At 37.6% G+C, this 19,775-nt stretch overlaps 1 protein-coding gene across 1 annotated transcript in view; it reads right to left on the minus strand.

The window, feature by feature from the left end:
- The window catches only part of RPL9 (ribosomal protein L9), a 110,785-nt gene that overhangs the window by 65,999 nt on the left and 25,011 nt on the right, over window positions 1-19,775 (minus strand). The window contains exon 4 of the mRNA XM_089411272.1: window positions 415-460. Coding sequence (XP_089267398.1) covers window positions 415-460 — 46 coding nt within the window. The remainder of the gene's footprint in view (window positions 1-414; window positions 461-19,775) is intronic.

A 19,775-nucleotide genomic window follows, 5' to 3' on the forward strand; every position in this document is an offset into this window, starting at 1 on the left:
GAAAGAATTAAGAAACTAAAAGAACCAATCAGAAAGGGAGAAAATGAATTAATATATGGGATAATGATACGACAAGCAAATATGGAAGAAATGAAAGAAATGCAACAATTTTATAAAATAAAATAAATCATGAGAATAAGATGGAAGAAAGAGTTAAGTAACTAAAAGAAGCAATCAGAAAGGAAGAAAATGAAAAAGAAGGGCAGCATGAATAATGAGATAAAATGCAAGGAATTCAAATCATGCAGCGAAATGACCCCATAACAAATTTATATGTGCCTTAGGCAGGACAGGATAGTTGTCTTAATGTGCTATATGTTTTGGGTGCATAAACACATGGCTTAACCTGAATTCCAAAACAACATACAATATCAATAGAACTAGAATGTCCTTTTGACCAATATGTCCTCTTACCCTTCTCTTCTCAGCTTCCTTCCTTTCCTGTTCCAATCTTATTTCCCTGTTAAAAAAATAGCCACAAAGATATTTTAGTCACTTCTGCTTCATAGACAGCTACGTTTCCAGCTGGACAAGGTAAACAAAGTACCACAAATTAGCAGGAAGAAATTTTATAATTGCAATCTCAACATAGATAAATATTTTTTGGGTAATGGTTACTGGCACAAAATAGTTATGAATGCTCTTGGTTGCAGAATATTTGTCCTCTAAGCCAAAATAAATGCACAATTTTGAGATGATCAGGAAATAAGATTAATACAACACCCCCTGGGCCACCTGTTGTCAACATGTCCACCTTTAAGCCACTCATCCTGATAGCCCTTGCAACATCACACTTGCCACCCACTATATCTGAGGGCCCTTTGATGAGCCTAAAATTTCCTCTAAGATTACTATATAAACCTCAAATTAAACCAAGAACCGCAAAAACTTGGGGCATTTATGATTGTTTTATGGACAATAACTTGGGCTATGACAACTTCCACCGACTCTTGAGTCTTGAAGCACTCAAATCTTCATAAGTATTGCTAAACTCTTAGGATTCCACATTTTCTGTTTCAATATTTCTTTCAATGATGAAAGTCGAAAAAGACACATGAATTCACTTATTTCTTGTAAACACCAGCTATGAAAATTAGGATTAAAAACCCTAAAAGCTATCAAGAACGCCCAAGAGCATACAAGATATCAAAATCACCACTTGGCCATACAATAAATTAGCACCTATCTGTAACCATCTAAACTAGCATTCAAGTGGAAAGTCCAACCACAGATGCTACCTTGGGGAAACAAGACGGGAATTGCACCACTTTTACCTCAGTACAATGTCCCCTTCACTTTAGGCCAGCTCCAAAGGCCAAGGGGGATGTCCCTACTTCTCAATGACAGACCATTAAGTAAATTTTCTTTAGTGAATTAATGCATAGAAGCTTATGATTTACTTCAATGAATCCAACGAAACTGTATGACAATGTAAAGTACAGCGATTCCAATAAGTGATTAAATGCCTTAAAAGTTAAGATAACACTTCAATATTAAAGGCATAGAACCACAACTATCCACTTAAAGAGATATGAATTAGGAGTGATGGCCCCTCTGGGATAACTACTTCTAGAGCCCACCTTCTCGGCTATATGGTGTTCCAACTGGCATGAACTCTATTGCTCATCTCATCTAATATCATACTTGTTCGTTTGGTTCTCCTTCAGACATATGATGATCTCGATTCTCACCTCACAGCAGTTCTCATTAGTTCTTTTGAATGCCTCCAAAATGGTATACCAGCTCTTATCTCCTAAACCTCATATGACATATGTACATACAAATAAAACATTGTATGCTTTCACACACATAGTGCTATGTTCTCTTGGTTTAGTTTGCTCACTTCAGTTGTTGTGCTACCACTTTGTGTATGGGTTTCTTGCTTAGACATAGTGCTAACGTTTCTTATGCAGGTTGTGAACATGGTTGGCATAGATGTAATCAAATAATGTATCCTAACACTCTAAACTTTTGACTTTTGTGTTAGGGGATACCATGATCAGTCATAGCTTGCTTCTAGATAAGTGTCATCACCTTTTGAATCAGGTTGTACTATTAGAGAACTAAAATTCATATTCCAACCATACTCAACATTTTCCATCTTTTTGTTCACTTCTGTTTCATCCATCATATTTCCCCACTCAGTAAACTTATCATAAGTCATTCACCAAGGTCCTAAGCAATGTAAGACCAGCATTGAAAACATCGACATTGGAAAAAAATAGGCGAGAGTCTAGAAAACATCTTCTCATAAACATTGGTGAAAAAATTGGCAAAAAATCAGCAAAGATCAAAAATAATTAGGAAAAATTTGGAAAAAAATCAATATTTTTTCGGACTGAAAAATGGCGGACCGAAAAAGTTGCGATTTTTCGGCACATCGCCAAAAAATTTGTGATGTTATCAACACTAATGAAGACCCATGTGTAAGAGCCATCAAAATCAAAAAGAGCAAAAGTGCTTGAGGTAGTCACAACCAATGTTGCACAAAATGCCCCCCCCAAAAGGATCTGGACTGGGATTCGTCTTCGAATCCGCAGTTTGGAAAGCCAGAACTGCAGATCGGGCCAGCAAACACGGTTTCTGGAAATTCGGAACCGTGTCGGCCTAATCTGTGGTGAATCGGACACGGATCCGTACGGATCCCTAGCAGATTCGATGCCTGATAGTTGGTTCCGTGGCGACTGACTCAAAAAACTAATTTTTTTTTTTTTCTCTAACTTGAGTTGGGTGTGGGTTTAGGTTGAGTTAGGTAAATAATAAATGGGGATAAAGCTCATTTCCCCCTCATTTCCTCACTCTTGTATTTTTGGAGAGCTTGGAGAAGAGAGGAGAAGAGAGGCTTGAGGTGAGCTTGGAGTGAAGGAGGAGGAGCTAGGAGTAGTGAAGGAGGAGGAGCTTGGACGAGTAAAGAAGGGCTTCTATCTACAAGAGCTAAAGAGGTAAGTGCAAACCTCAAACTCCCTCATTTTTCTGTCATTGTTGTTCGTATTTTTTCTCCTCCCTCTTCTACTCTTTCCAATTCTTTCTGCTTACTCATTTCATTGCAAGTTGTCCATCTATATTCATATTCCAAAATGGTGTTCTTTTGGCTTCTATGTATCATTCCACTTTTGGTTTTCATTATGGCAAGGGGGAGTAGGAATTGAAGGGAAGAAGAACAAGAGGATAGTGGATCCCATATGAGTGACCCAATGTATGATGAGCGGGAAGGGTTTGAAGAGGAAGGGGACGAAGAGGACACTGAAATGCTAGAGGGGAAAGTTGCATGACACCCTTGTGGAATTATGTGACCAAACTTGAAGGGGGGAAAGGTGGTAGAATCTACAAGTTTTTGTGCCCTCATGGTTGTCATGGAGGAAAACCATATAGTGGTTCATATACCCGTGTGAGGAAGCATCTTTGTGGGGTGTTGGACGGTGATGATAAAAAGGGTGTCGTGGGGATAGTAATTTGCCCAAAGGTTTCAGCTGAACAAAGAAGAAAATACATCCAAATAGAGGAGGTTGCACAACAGAAAAACAAGAAACAAAAAGCTCATTCTAAATCAAGTGCAACCTCTAGATTTGGTAGCTCATCTCCTCATGGTACTTCTGCAACCTCTGGAAGTAGAAGAACAATAGGGGATTTCCTGAATGTTGTTGGGAGGGATGATGTGGATGGAAAGATAGTCTGATTTCTTTGTGCTTGTGGTGTACCATTCAATGTGCTTCGCTCTCCCTATTGGCATGATATGGTTAAGGCCATCAATGAAGCCCCAAAAGGATACAAGAGCCCCAACTATGAGAAAGCTAGAACATTGTTATTAGAAAGAGAAAAAGCAAAGGTTCAAAGAGCTTTGACATGTTTTACAAATGAGTGGGTGGATTGTGGGGTATCCATTGTATCAGATGGGTGGACAAATCTTAGAAACCAACATTTGATAAATGTTCTTGGTGTTTCTGCTAGTGGTGCAATGTTTATTGCATGTCATGACTCCTCCTCCATCAGTGCAACTTCCCAAAACATTGCAGATATCCTATTACAATCAATCAAAGATGTTGGTCCTAATAATGTGATTCAAGTGATCATTGATAATGCGACGTAGCAGGAAAAATTATTGAGTGTACTCATCCACGCATCTCTTGGTTTGGGTGCTTGATGCACACATTGAACCTTTTGATGCATGATATTGTGATGGATTAATGAGCTTTATAAGAGAGGGAAGCAACTCATTAAATTTATCACAGGGCATACAAGGGTAAACTACTTTTATGGCACTTACTCCAAGTTGCAGTTGCTTAAACTTGCAAAAACAAGATTTGCAAGTTATTACCTCATCTTTAGGCGACTAGTGAAGGTGAGACAAGCTTTAACTAATATGGTGGCCTCTGAATCATGGGAGGACATTAACATTGATAAAGATGGTGCTAATGTAACCAAAGACACTATTCTTGACAGTTACTTTTGGTCACAGATTAAATATGTTTTGTAATTCACCAAACCAATTTATTACATGATCAAGTTTGTAGATTCAGATCAGCCAATAATTGGGGAGGTGTATGAGCAAATGGATAGCATGTTGGGGCAGATTGAGACATTGTTGAGCCTAGAGATATCACCTTGTACAATTATATTCGTGCAGAGGTGGAAAAATGATGGGATATGCTAAACATTCCATTGCATACCTTAGCATATGTTCTGACACCTAAATACTATCATCCATCATGGCTTTCAACACCAGCACATGCGGGAGGAGCAGGAGAAAACCACACCTAGATCCCTAGGTTCTATCTGGTTATATGAAAGCATTAGATAAATTAGTCTCTGATGAGGAGTTTGCCATGCTACAGAAACATTTGAGCAACTATACGCTTAGCACTGGTCCATTTGGGAGCATGCATGCAATTACAGATCGAGAGAATTTATCTTCTCTTGAGTGGTGGAACATGCATGGAGGTGCTACTCCCCTTCTACAAACTTTGGCATTGAGAGTGTTATCACAGGTGGTAAACACTTATTTTGCAAACAGGTGTTGGAGCTCTTATTCTTTCATCCACAGTGTTAAAAGGAACAGGTTAAGTTTAGATCGTGCAGAGAACCTGGTTTATGTTCACTACAACTTGCGATTGTTGTCCCATTATTGTGATGACGCAAAGACTAATAAAGACCTTAAGGTTTAGGACAAAAATCCAGAGGAGCCCAATTTGGAGGATGCAGTGTTGCAATTAGAGCAATTGGAGGATGCCCTTATCCAGGATGATGATGATCGAGTTGAGATGCCACCCCCATCCGGTCCCTTGGTTCCCAGGTTCCATGCTTCAACACCAACACAGGGGCTTCATCTTCATCAGTTTCACTGCCACAACTTCCAAAGCCACCATCTTCACCATCTTCTTCATTGCCACCATGTGGAGGCTCACGTCTTGTTCGTGGTGGAAGGAGGAGAGATTAGTAGATATATTCACAGTTTACTACTTTTGTCATAGATTAGAACTATAGTCTTATTGTGAATTTGAACCTTTTTGTCTTACTCTTCCTAGTTCAGTGTGTACTTGAGTCTTGGTGGTGGCCAAGTGGCCTATTTTGTAAACATTATGATTTGAATTTTGGACATGACTCATGTTGACACTCACTTACTAGATAAGTTACTTGAATGTTTGATGATTTATCTCCTAAATGTTTTATGTTTTATGATATGCTTAAAAATTTGACGTATGTTTGTAATTGCTAGAATCTAGATGGTTGATGCTCGAATAATTAATCATTGATGTACAATGGAATCATGGATGCCATATTTATCTTGATTTATGTAAAAATATGCATGTTTTCGTGTCTTCTACAACTAATTTGGTATTTGGGATGTTTTTTTGAATATAAATGCAAAAAAATATACAATATATATATAGTAGACGCTTCGCTTCCTAGATTTTTGGGAAATGACGCTTCTGCGTCCTTGCTTCCAAAAATGCGTCCCCACTTTGTCCCCGCTTCGTGCAACATTGATCACAACATATTAAAAAAAATCAAAAGACGAATAATAATAATGCTAGAGCCATGCCACCTCATTAAAAGCCCCTTACCCCTAAGTCTTATTCTTAACAATGCATAAACAAAGAAGGGCTAAGTCATCAAAGGATGCTTTAAAAAAAGAAACGAAACACAAAGAAAAAGGGAAAAATAAAAAAGGGATGGTAAAATAAAGTGCCAAGGTGGTAACTCTAAGCCTAGCGCTCTCTCATGAAGGCCTTAATGGAAGAAATGAAGACACTAGCTCTTCAAAGCTAGACAAAATAGAGCTATGCATCATCATGACTATGAAGGTTAATTCATGAATATGAGATCAATACCTTAGACTCTAGAGTTTACACACTAATACCATGTTAATTTTCTTACCCTAGCAATCCAGGAGTAAGTTCCAAGCACAACTAGGGTATTAATTTAGCAAAAAGAAAAATATACTAATCTCGATTACAAAAATGACACAACAAATTCTACCAAATCAGAGTTCTTCATTCAAATTCTTCAAAACTTACTTGGGCTCCCTTCCGAGGAAAATGGCCCAACTAAGGAAATACATACAGCATTGGGTATGATCCAACTAATCAAGTCCTCCTTGATTGATTTGGATCTCCCTGTTGCCCCTTCCTTAGACCCAATACACTCATTAAGATGCATCTCTCAATCTTGTTGTGTTGTATGGTGTGTCTTCCCCTTCTCCCTAGCCTTGCTTTTATAACTTTACCCAATGTCACAAGGTTCGCCGAATTTGAACCTTGAGGTTTGAAATTCGGCGAACCTCAAAAATATCTTGGAGTTTTAGTCAAGTTCAATAAAGTTCGGTTCGAATTCGCTTCTCTGTCTGCTTTACTTTAGGTTACAAGGCTTGGAAGTTTGCTTCTCTATCTGCTTTGTTTTAGGTTACCGGGCTCGGAAGTCTGCTTCTCCCCTTGCTTTGCTTTACATTACAAGGTCTGCAATGTTTTGGTTTTGGAGTTCAAATTTCATAGAATTTTGAAGTCTCATTTAAATTCAAACTTAATTCACCCCACTAATTTGGTTTGGGCCACTGAGTGTGCGGATGAAAGGTTTCTCTGATAGCCAATGCAGTTATCTATACAAATTTTCCCTGTAATGAAAACGCCCACAAGTCGTATGTTGTATGAGGGCCATCGTGCCTCCCAGAGCAAACAATTGTATGTAAAGCGTGTGCCTAGAGACCATTCACAAAGTTGCACTCGCACAAAGGATTGTCATTTGGCAGGTTAGACAATAAGCATTATTCCTTTTTAAGTAAATCATGTTGACATGGTTGTATAATTTACTTTATTCGTACTGTTGATATATATTAAAAATATATATATATTTAAATATTATAATGAATTATATATTAAATTTAATTATTTTTTATCATTGTTTAATTGACTATGGTTAAGTTAATTTTATAGATAATTTACTCTTTATATACTGTTTTATGTATATATAAGATAATATATCAATATTATAATAAGACTATGAGTTATATTTTAAATTTAATTAAATTATGTGTGTGTAGATATACTTTATTTGTATTAGAAATATTACAAACTTAATATATGGACATTATATTAGGTTATATATTAAATTTAAGTAAATTTTATATTAAATTTGATTACATTATATACACACACACATTCGAATTTAATGATGAACCCCATATGAAACTTATCAGAAAATTCGAATTCGAATCAAACTTAATCGTTGCCGAATTCGAACTCGAACATGAACCATGTGACATTGCCTACAACAATGGCACATGAAATTAATCAATCCGATGAAATTTTTTTCATATCAAACTACAGCGCAAGACTAGCTTTAAAATGAAATGATCGAAATTGAATATACTCTTATACCAGCATTTCCATTGCAATGATTTCGCTTAATTCAATGCAATCACAAGGTTCGTTGAATTTGAACTTGACGTTCCAAATTCGGCGAAACTCAAAAATACTTTGGAGTTCAAGTCAATTTTGATAAAGTTCGATTCAAAATCGCTTCTCCTTTTGCTTTATTTTAGGTTATAGGGTTCGTGAGTTTGCTTCTCTGTCTACTTTGTTTTAGGTTACAGGGTTCATAGTGCTTTGGTTTTGGAGTTCAAATTTCATAGAATTTTGGAGTCTCATTTAAATTCAAACTTAATTCGGTTTGGGCCGTTGAACGTGCAGAGGAAAGGTTTCTCTGATAGCCAATGTTGTTATCTATACAAATTTTACCTATAATGAAAACGCCCACAAGTTGTATGTTGTATGAGGGCCATCGTGCCTCCAAGAGCAAACGATTGTAAATAAAGTGTGTGCCCAAAGACCATTTATAGAGTTGCACTCGTGCAAAGGATTGTCCTTTTGGCAGGTTAGGCGATAAGCGTTATTCCTTTTTAATTAAATTGCATTGACATGATTGTATAATTTTATTTATTCATACTGATGATATATTTAAAAAATAGTATTTTAATAGTTTACTGAATTATATATTAAATTTAATTAATTTATATTGCTTTTTAGTTGAGTATGGTTAAGTTAATTTTGTACATAATTTACTCCTTATATATTGTTTTATATGAGAGCTTTGTCACTTGAACTTTTGGAAGAGAGGATGGAGAGCATTGTTAGGGTTTCGTCACTTTGCGCTGTGGAGTTGGATGTCGTCGTCATGTTTAATCCCTATCCTGGTCTTTGTCTCAACCCTGGATAGGGGCTTAGTGTGTCTCCACCTACAAATAATGATGGGAATAGAAATATTTGGCTCATATCTTAAGGGAGTCGGCACTCTTTTCTCTGGAATACTCCCATTGTGGTCTCAGGAAGCAGGGCACTCGAACCAAAAAATGCCTTTGTTGAACAAAATCGCTCTAAGTTGGACCGCGGTCTTAAAAGAATCAACGAGAAACCTACTGGCAACTTCATTGATAACTCCATCATGTTGATGCTAGAATGGGAGGAATACATTTATGGTATTCTAATTCCCCCCTTACTATATCTTTATTTTTCACTCCCAGGTCTTCATTTTTCATGAAATATTCTTTGTCCCATTGTCCCCTGCGTCTTTGGGATTTTTGCAAGTACTGCAGCCGACTACTTCTGGCCCATTGACTCTATGTAGCGCCCTTCCTCCTCCTCAGTCGGCACTGGAACAGACAAACAATTTTCAAATCTTCATCAGGAATATCAGTGGGAAAACAAACACTTTCTGGGTCAAAAACTCTACATTTGTTTACTCTCTCAAGAAGGTTATTGAACATAAGTGATATATTCCTTTAAGTTTTCAGTGCCTCCAATTTGAAGGGAAGGTTTTATATGATTATGCTATGCTCAAAGACCTTAAAATCTCAAAAGATTCAACCATCATCCTGAACATAAGGCTTCGTGGGGGGGCTCCGTGTACAAAGAATATTAATGGGACTCCTGTCCCTTTTAAGGCAGCAGTTCAAGGTAAGGCTTTAGCATCAGCAGAACAGACTCAAAATATCCCAGGCCCCTATATAGTAGAACAAATCGAGAATGCTCCTTTGGAAGTTAAACTTCCTAAGGTATCCTCTATTTTTTCTGTTCTACAGTCTAAAGCTATTATTTGTAGATTTAATGGCTATTGGCCTAAGTCTAAAGCTTTAATATAGTGGATCTTCTCCACATGGACTCCGAACATTGACATATTCCTATGCTCAAAGGGCATTTTCATAGTCCAATTTGAGACTCAGAAGGATCTGGACTATGCTCTTAATGAAGGGCCTTGGTTCTGGGGCTAAGTCGGACTTTTCATCATGCCATGGTTCCCTGAGTTCAACGCCAACACTATGGTGGTCTCTACCACGCCAATCTAGGTGAGACTTCCAAACCTACCTCTCTCGTTCTGGTATCACAAAGTTCATGAAGACAGGCAAAACATTGGGCAAATTCAAAAAAATGGATATAGAAAGAACAGATGGTCTTTTTACATATGCTAGAATTTGTAGAGATTGATCCTAGCAAAGGGCTTCCAGATCATATAAATCTTAAAAAATAACTTCCACTGATCACATGTTCTTGATTATGAGAATATGGCATTCTGATGTCGTGTATGCTTTCAGACAAGACATTTACAGAATTCATGTCCATGGGCAAAGAACCCCAAGAAGAAGAAGACACAACCCAATAATCCAAAAGGATGGCAGTTCACAGAGCAACATCCCGATGAGGATGAAGAAGAAAATAAGGAAAGTCTTCCCAAAAAAGAGGATATAAATGGTATGACTCAACAAGTAGGCAATACAAATCAGGACGAAAGTGTTCTGACAAGGATAGTCACTATTCAACAGAAAGAATTGAATCTTGAGGACACTTTGATTTTGGATGGAAGTGGAGGAACAAAAAGAGCTCATGTCTCTGAGAGCTCGGATTCGGACAAAGAAGCCCCACAAGTGCAACAAGAATTGGCTTCGGTCCTTGTTCATACAAATCCTAATCGTTGGCAGAAAATGCAAAAAAGGAAAAACAAAAAAGAAAATTTCAGCTCTAACTGCCAGTCATAATTTCATCATTTTTTTGTTTGTTTTCTTAGCATTTGCTACGATAGTTCTTGGACATTATATAAACCATATGATGCCTTTTGTACTTTTTTCGTTCTATGTTGTTTCATCTTGACTACTTCTGCATACACACTATGTGTGTCTACAAAATGTAATTTTTATTTTCATTAATAAAAGTTACGTTTTTTCCGAAAAATAATAAAAAAAATAAATAATATATTGTTGGTTTTTGTAGCATCGGAGGTGTTCTAGTCTTGAAACATTGTGGAGAGACTAAAACACAAGAGTTCTCCACAAGCCATAAATTGTTTCTAGAAATTCCACCTAGAAGTGTCTCAATTAGATTATTAGCCTGTTTTTAAATATTTCCTAGGTCTAAACTTAGGAAAAGGGGTTAATTAATCGGTATCAATAGACAAAGACGTGAATCATACAGAAACTCACATGAATCGATCCAGATATGATCTCAATCATCGATTATGATTTAATCTTGGTAGTTGGAATCCCAACTAGAGATTATAAGAGGAGGTTGATGGGTAGATGGAGAACACACACAAAAGATCGATTTCTTTGGGTAGTTCGATTTTCTAGAGAGCAACAGCAATTGTCGGAAGAGTTCGAACCAGAGAAGGGAAGTAGAGACAAAGAGGGGCAGAGATAGTGATCCAGAGGAAGATTTTCCAGTTCTAGAGAGACAGAAAGAGGCCGAGATTATCTCAAGGAGGCTGCACAAAGCCTCAGAAGGGCAATTCGATCCAGCTGAAGAGGAGCTTGTTTTCAGTTCCAGAGGTCGGGAAAGTTTTCCAGACGGCCGGAGAGACAGTTTGCCAGTCAGCTGTAGGCAGGACGGCTAGATTGGTAGTTGATTCAGGTAGAGCGTTTGAGGCACTGGGCTAAGGTGACACAGGGCCTGCATAGGCTAGTTGGATGGCTAGCTTTTCAAAGGCAGTCAAGTGTCGGGATTGCTCCCAGAGAGGGTAATGCTGCTTAATAATAAAAACCCTCAGCTACTGCACCAATTTTCCCAAGTTGGGTTTTTCCAGGGACTTTTGTCCAAAATAACTGTGTCATATTTTATGTGTGTGTGCGCCAGTATTTTCTCAGATTCCAATTTATCTTCCGTAGAATTTAATTTGCTAAAAATTGTAGTTGTGAGTTATTCGTTATTTGTGTGGGCAAATAAACTGTTAATTAATTTATAGTTAGAAGAATAATTTCCAGTTGCTGCAATAGTTGAAATTTTCACACACACACACACACACACACACATATATATATATATAACTTGAGTGGGCGTAATGGTTAAGAGCATGTGTTTCCTCCTAAAGAGGTCATAGGTTCAAAACCGAAGGGGGGTAGAGTATGTATGCCTTCATAGACTTAGCAATCAAATCACTGCATGGAGGTGGGTCCCTTGTCCCACAAACAAGGGGGTCTCATACACCAATTTGGTGTCTGGCTTGGCCGTGACCTTAAAATTGAATTATATATATATAAGATAATATACTAATATTATAATGAGACTATGAGTTATATTTTAAATTTAAATAAATTATATATATACACATTTGAATTTAATGACGAACCTTATCAGAAAATTCGAATTCGAATAAAAACTTAATCGTTGTCAAATTTGAACTTGAACCTGAACCATGTGACATTGACTTTAAATTGACCTAAATCCCTAACCCTAATCTCCAATGTGATTGATAGCCAAGATTAGATCTCAGCTCGCTTGAGATCAAGGGTTGAGATTAAAACATCTTCACTGAAGTAATTTACTTTAATTTTCCTAAGATTACTTTTAGCTCAAAAACCAACATAATAATTATGTTTTTTCCCTAAGTAACTTAGGCTAATAACCCCAAGGGTTTCGCTCAATTGGTCGAGTCCCCATCGTTAAAAAACCTTTGCTATTGAGAGGTCATGGGTTCAATTTTCTCGACACTCTCAGGGTTAGGCTCCGTGGTTGAGTCGATAGGAAGTGATCCCTTCGAGCAGATCTGCATGGTACAAATATTTTGTGGATATAGCGGTCACCAATCTTTGGGATCCATGAACCAAATACAAAAAAAAAAAAAAATCAACTTAGGCTAACTTACAGACGCAACTTTCTCACACTAGAGCAAGTGTTTCAGGAGACTTTGGGTGACTTTTGCATGCTTAGACACTTAGGCATATGAAAAAGTACCTTCCTTAGCTACAAACATTAATAGAGCGCAATTTCCGGCTAGGTGGAAATTGATACTCAGATTTCAGGGTTATGTGTATTTGTTAAACACACATGGGCAGCAAGAATAACCTAAAGATAAGTCATGAGAGTACCATTTTTATTGACAAATGATATACATTTATAGTACAACATGTGACCGTTGGGTTTCACATCCCAAGGTCTCTTGGACTCCTTTTGTCCATTCGGCTTCCACACTAACCCATTGAGGATTAGGTGTCCAACATTCCCCCCCTTAATCCGAAGGGTTATGTATGAGTCCAAGAAGAGAGCTGTAATACAAAATGTGCAAAAAATTCATGACAGCACTAGGCTGAATGTGCTCTCTGAAATGTTGGTATAAAGGGCGGTGGTTTAAGGATGACCACCAACACTGGAATGCTTAGTGCAGTTCCCGGAACTCTTCCAATACTGGCAAGAAGCTGAAGTCTTCTGCTAGGGGAAGTGCTCCTATTGTTTTGAAGAGGGAAACCTTCAACCATGAAAGGGAGGTCTCACCTCACATAAAAAGGAAAACTTCAACCTAAAAAGGGAAGTCTCAACCTGTGATGGTTTAAGGATGACCAACAACTCTGGAATGCTTAATGCAATTCCTGGAACTCTTCCAAAATTGGCAAGAAGCTGGAGTCTTCTGCTAGAGGAAGTGTCTCAGATTGCCAACTGAAGGCATGTTTAGGGGCATCTTTGTCTCTGGCTACAACTCTGAAACTGGTGTGGCAGGTTGTGGCTCAGGCTCGCTTGATGTGGCTTTGAAGCTTGTAGATGACCATCATTTCCCCCCCTGTCAGATACAAGGTGAGATGATGGAGAAAACTCAACTGCAAGACTGTTCAATACTCTAGAACAAGTTCTGACATGTGTTTGGAATATCTTCTTGGCTGTTGATGCCCATTGCCAAGAAGCGATCCATCCAAGATGAATCTTTGTTCTTGCAGGACGTTTGTTTTTTAAGAATTTGTGTGAAGAATGGCTGGTTTTATGACAGTGCTTACATGGATGAAGATCAAAACGGTGATCTTTCAGATGGCCAACTCGGTCACAGTGTTGGCATTTCACAATCTGTTGTTGTTGTTGTTGTTGCTGTGGAAGAGGGGCAGAATCTGGAACAGCTAGATATGAACTGTCATGAGGAGCAACTGAACTATTATGAATGAATCCAGCACTCTGAAATATGAAAGGACAAGTTCTTGTCATATCCAAGACCAGTGTTGTGCTTGTTGTGGACAAGCTGTTCCCAAGGTCTGATGATGGGCTTGGGAGGTGCAGACTGAGTTTCTGCATCTGCATGTACAACTGCTGCTTTATTGGGCACTGGATCTGAATGAACTTGAAGAATATTGACTTGCTGTTTATGGGAGTCTGTTTCAATCTTCTGAACAGAAACAGGTTCAGAATGATGACTCCACTGGTGTAATTCTTCCTGTTGTAGCTTTGTCTCAAGCTACAAAAACTCGATATTTTCATGTGCATTTTGGAGACAAATTTTGATATTGGAAAGAGAGGTTTTGTTGATCTTAACCATCTCATCAACAGTGGAAAGTATTAAATTATTCAGTAGTTTCAATACATCATCTATTCTATCCATTTCAGACCAATATAATCAGAGAAGTGATGTTATCTTCAGCTACAAATTGGTCTATAAAATGATAAATAATTGCAACTATTAGATGAGTAGCAGGATGCCAATATCACCAAGTCACTGTAGCAGACAGCACAGTACCAATTTCAATGTAGCAAATGACTCGCTGCTTTAATGTACTTCTCAAATTATTCAAACTACTCACACTGTGAAAAAGAGAGTCAATCTTTGACTTTCTTTGCAAATGAAATTTGTCAACAGTCTTAGTAGAGCAATCTCAACCATGTTTTGTCCATTCCATAGCAATGATCAAACCAACAGTGGTAAAGATACAGCAGTGTATCAAGGCTTGTCAAGCTCTCTGACATAACACTTGGCCCGTCAATTCAACATCATCATCAGACTCTATCCATCAGCATATTCAATCAATAATACTTTGGTAATGCAAGACTTATCCCTAAAACCCTAGAATGTGAACTCATACTCCACTTCATCAATACATGTCTATAGATCAACAATGTCATAGTACCAACTCAATAGTTGCTTTATCATAGGCATTTACAAAGAATGATCTATCAATAGTGTCATAACAAATCTCTAAATCTAATCTCTGTCTAATGCAAACAGTCAACAACAATCCTTGCATCAAATTAATAGATTACATCAATTCATAGACAAGTTCACACAAAACTTTGCCCTTGGTTGCTGTAGATGACACCTGTTCAATGAGGTAGTACAAAATCATAGATCAATAATCTCACTGCAAATGAATTTTCAAAGATAACAAAGTTTGATATACTAAGTGTAACCCTGAAATAGAGAACTCAACATAAACTCAGCATTAATGATGCACTAGCAGTGCTTAGTACTATATCATAGCAATTTCTCTTTATAATGTCTGCAATAGCTCCACTCAACGACAACAAACAACAATATCCTTACTGGCATACATCGACCCCACAACCACACAATTTCTGGAAGAGTCTATCAATCCGAAAATTTAAGGTGCCTGTCGTAGCTGGATTTTCGCTGTGGAAGTCCGTGGCAAACCTGTGATTGCGCAGTTGTCTATTTCATTTTTTTTTTTAAGCTTAACTCAATGCAGCATATCCATACCACTCACGGTGGCCATTAACAAAGAGATCAATCATAGTTCAAAGGAGCACACGTGCCATCCAATATATAGCATCGCACTTCAGAATTAACTCACGAACTTCAACATAAATCGCTGAGCGCATAGAATTCAATCCTTAATTAATGCATCAAGGACTTCAATGCATATATATGAACCAAAATATAAAACTTCTTTGCATATGAGGTCAATCAACGCAAAGAATTTCACCGAGAGAGCTTGGGATTTGACTTCACAAGTCTGCTTTCACAACCAGTGTTAACATTCAATGGACACAGGAAAAAGTAGGGAATCACGACAGATTTTCCAATCAAGGGAGAGATGCAGAGGATAGAAAACAATGGCAGACAATGGTAGGAAGGGCGAGGCTCCTCAAACCGCCTTCCTCTAGTGATGGTCTCCAATTATGGTGGTAGTCTCCTCTGACTGGAACAGAACTCTCTTTACGATGACAGTTCAAAGCCCAGCGCTCTGCGTCGCCAGCAACTCATCAGACAATGCCAATCCTTCAAACGTCAAGCCAACAGCGTGAACTATCAAGCCATCGAAGTGAACTGCGTAATATTCATTCGAGCTGGGAAGTTCCAAGGAGAATCCGTTGAAACGGAAATATATCACGCTGATACCAATACGACTCCTCAAGCTATCAATAAAAACGACTCCTCAAGCTATTCAAACATTGTTAACATGGCAATCAATCAAATTAATACAGAAGATTGTTATACCAACCAGCACCACACGCTGCGTGTACATGCATCAGTACAGGCATCCAATTAACAGACCCCACACACCATAACACAAGCGTCCAGCATTCAAACGTATGAAACGTCCAGCGTTCAAACGTATGTCAGGTGAACGTCAGATGAATGTCAGACAAAGAGCGCAGATACAGAGAGCGCAGGTATAAAACGTCTATGATACTGACGCAGTGAGACAGCGTTTGCAGTTGGTCTCTTGACAGAGGGCGCAGGCTTGACAGAAGGTTCAGACAATATCAAAAACGTATATGACAGACAGACATGTCAGAACAGCTTGGACAGTGCTGGCAGTGTCAGGCAGAGGAACGTTTCATCATTCAAGTGAATATGGCAGACAAGGCGCAGGTCTGTATAAAGGAATATGGCAGAAATAAACTGCACATAAATGCCATAAAACAAATGGCTCAAATTAATTATGCAGGGCAGGAATACGCCTGCTCTGATACCATGTTAAACACACATGGGCAGCAAGAATAATCTAAAGATAAATCATGAGAGTACCATTTTTATTGACAAATGATATACATTTATAGTACAACATGTGACCGTTGGGTTTCACATCCCAAGGTCTCTTGGACTCCTTTTTTCCATTCGGCTTCCACACTAACCCATTGAGGATTAGGTGTCCAACAGTATTAACCCAAAAAATTTCCAGAAAAATATGTATTGATTTAACCAACTGGAAAGTGAAAGAAAATCAAGTCTAACAATAAAATACAATTATAGATTAATTTAGAGCTGAATATAATCAAGTTCTAGTGTAGTATACTTATTTGTAGACCTGTAGAACTTGTTTTTGGTGTCTGAAAATGCAGGTCCAACAAGCAGGATCCCCTCTTAACCTGGTAATCTACAACTAAGAGGCTAGATACAAGTGTAAATTAAAAGAAATGGGAACTTGTATCAATGTGGGGTTTAGATCTAGCAATTTAGTTAATTTTTCCCAATAGATAGCTTGTTGTAAATTGATATGAAGTAAAAAGTAGCAAGCAAAATCCTACTCTAACTACAGAAAAATAAAAGGAAATTTGGATTTTTTAGTTGTTGAATTTTTAGGCATGGTTTGGCGCCTCAGCCTTGTTGGAATGTGAAGTAGATGTCCCTCTAGATTGCTATGCCAGTTTTGTCTAGGGAGTAGGCTTGGTCCTTCCGAAAATCGCTCCTACTATATCTTAATTTACCCTACAATTTGTTGAAATTCGATTGCAATGTTGAATTTCTGATCATGATAATTATTTAAGACTAATATATATGTTTTCTTTTTAGCATTCACCTCATTCAGTTAGGTCATCAAGCAATTATTCAAGTATAGAGAAAATAGAGATCACAATGCACAAAGAGACACCAAAATTTCAAGTCAATGACCAGGGCAAAACCCACAAAGGGGAAATCTCACAATCCTTTCCTTATAGAATCATTGTCAACAAGAGAAATCCAAGTCATATCTAACCTGACCAGTAGACCGATTATCCAAGTGCCAAGTGAGCCCTCCACCAAGCAACAATTGTCCACGTGAAGTTGTTATAAGTATGTCCACAAGATGACATATGTTTGTTCATAAGTTTACTTGCTAGATTTTGTCCACAACATTGTTCATAAAATCCCACTTCTTTGTCCTCAAACCAGCCTTGGTCCACAGAAGTGAAGTGCCTTAGATAGCCCATTTATCACAAAGATGTGGTTCCACAGATAGTTCGCTTAGTAGAGAGAAGTAGTGCCACAGATAGCTCGCATAACCACAAAAAATTGTGCCTCGGGAAGCTCATATAGCCACAGAAGAATGTGCCTCAGACATCTGAATTTCTCCTCTATAGCAGTTGCGAGTTGGTTTTCAAATGGTGGAGAAATAATGCCAATAAATAGTGTTTTCTTCATCCGAAAAGGTGCCTCTAAAGGCTGAGCGAACTTGTCTTCTGGAGGGCCGACTTGGTCAACTTGGGGACACAAATATACTTTAAAAATTCAATTTTTCTTTTCTTTTCAATGTCCAAATGGGACATGACAAAAACAAATTTTCTTTTGACTCAAATAAATTCTTTCGACTTTTTACAAAATCATAATGATAATATACACTATGAAGACCAAACCTAGTTACAAATTCAACACTCAAGCTCTTAAATAGGGAGGTGTTGTCGCACAGAATGTTTAGGCACCACGACAACGGTTCAGATCGGGGGTTGTCACCCTGATCCCCAATCTCTCCATTTAAGCTGTCTCCCAATAGCAGACTAAGGGGGGTAGACCCAACGGAAATGGAATGAAGGAGAACTAGTTGAGAACCAACCAGTTCGGGAGACATAGTTAAGAAACCAAGTACTTAATTTAGATTTAGCAAGACTTATAGCATTCGATTAGATTTAGACGATTGATACCAGTGCCTTATGGATTCAACTATCCTGCTAGGAAATTTAGGACCAAGTGATTGAGGAGCAACTGCTGCTTGGATGAATAACTATCTTGTATGAAATGCAGATCCTAAAACTAATGTGAGATGCAAGAATCTTGGTTAATTTTAGTTAAATGCATATCTAAGTTTTAACCCTTCGATCCTTTCTATATCGAGCCTAATTTCATAGTAAGTGGCAGAGAGAAGATAAGGTGAAGCACACTAAGGTGTGATTAACGATACCTCTCCTGAAAATCTAACATACCCGGTGCCTCCGACACTGCAGAGAGTTGTGGCTCTGACGACTGCAAGGTCACCGTTTTAAGTACTATTAAAACCAGGCTTCTCAAGCAAAGATGGATGGGTACCTATCTTTCTATTGACCAAGCTTATGCTTGGAAGTAAATTTTAATTATGCAAGGCTAACTTAATATGCAAATGCACGAGATGATTAAAAGATGAAGCTAAATTCAAGGATTGAAAGTGCTTATGTCACGATTTATTTCTAAGTTATATGACAAAGCCTTTAATTGCCCAAATAAATATTCACTTCACTAGACTGACTAAAAGATAAATTTCTTAGCAATATGCTTAAAATATCACAATCTAATGCCCAGTTAAATCACAAGCTTATCACTTCGATTTATCTAAATTCTTTTCAATGCAATTATAGCTCAAAGAAAACAAAAATTTCTTCACAATTCTTCAATATCACCTTCAAGATAATGCCAATTATATAGATGCTCAAAATACTCAATTTAGGAAACAAAAGATATGCAATTTTCCACAAGTCCACGATAGAGTATTCAATAATTACTTGAAAAATTTCTCAAAATTAAATATGCAAGAAATATCCAATAATTTCAAGTAAATAGATCCACACTTAAAGCGATTAAAGATATCTAAAATCTAATGCCAATGATCATGAAACTTAACGTGGAAAAGACCTAAGCACTTAAATTTCGAAAATTAATTACCATGAAAAAACCATGAAATTCAAATGTTAAACACTTCAAGCAATTCCGTAATTAAAATGATTTTCTTAAGTAACCCAAACCTAGAAAATTTTCTCCTATAGTCCAAACTTAGAGATATTAAAAAATTAAAATGTGCCTTGACTATAGAAGAATTTTTAAATAAAACAATTTTACCACAAAAATTCTTTAAGTTT

The sequence above is a fragment of the Pinus tabuliformis genome, chromosome 3_1 (genome assembly GCF_031772625.1).
Source record: "Pinus tabuliformis cultivar Carrire ecotype Pingquan chromosome 3_1, CPIR1, whole genome shotgun sequence".
NCBI lineage: Eukaryota > Viridiplantae > Streptophyta > Pinopsida > Pinales > Pinaceae > Pinus > Pinus tabuliformis.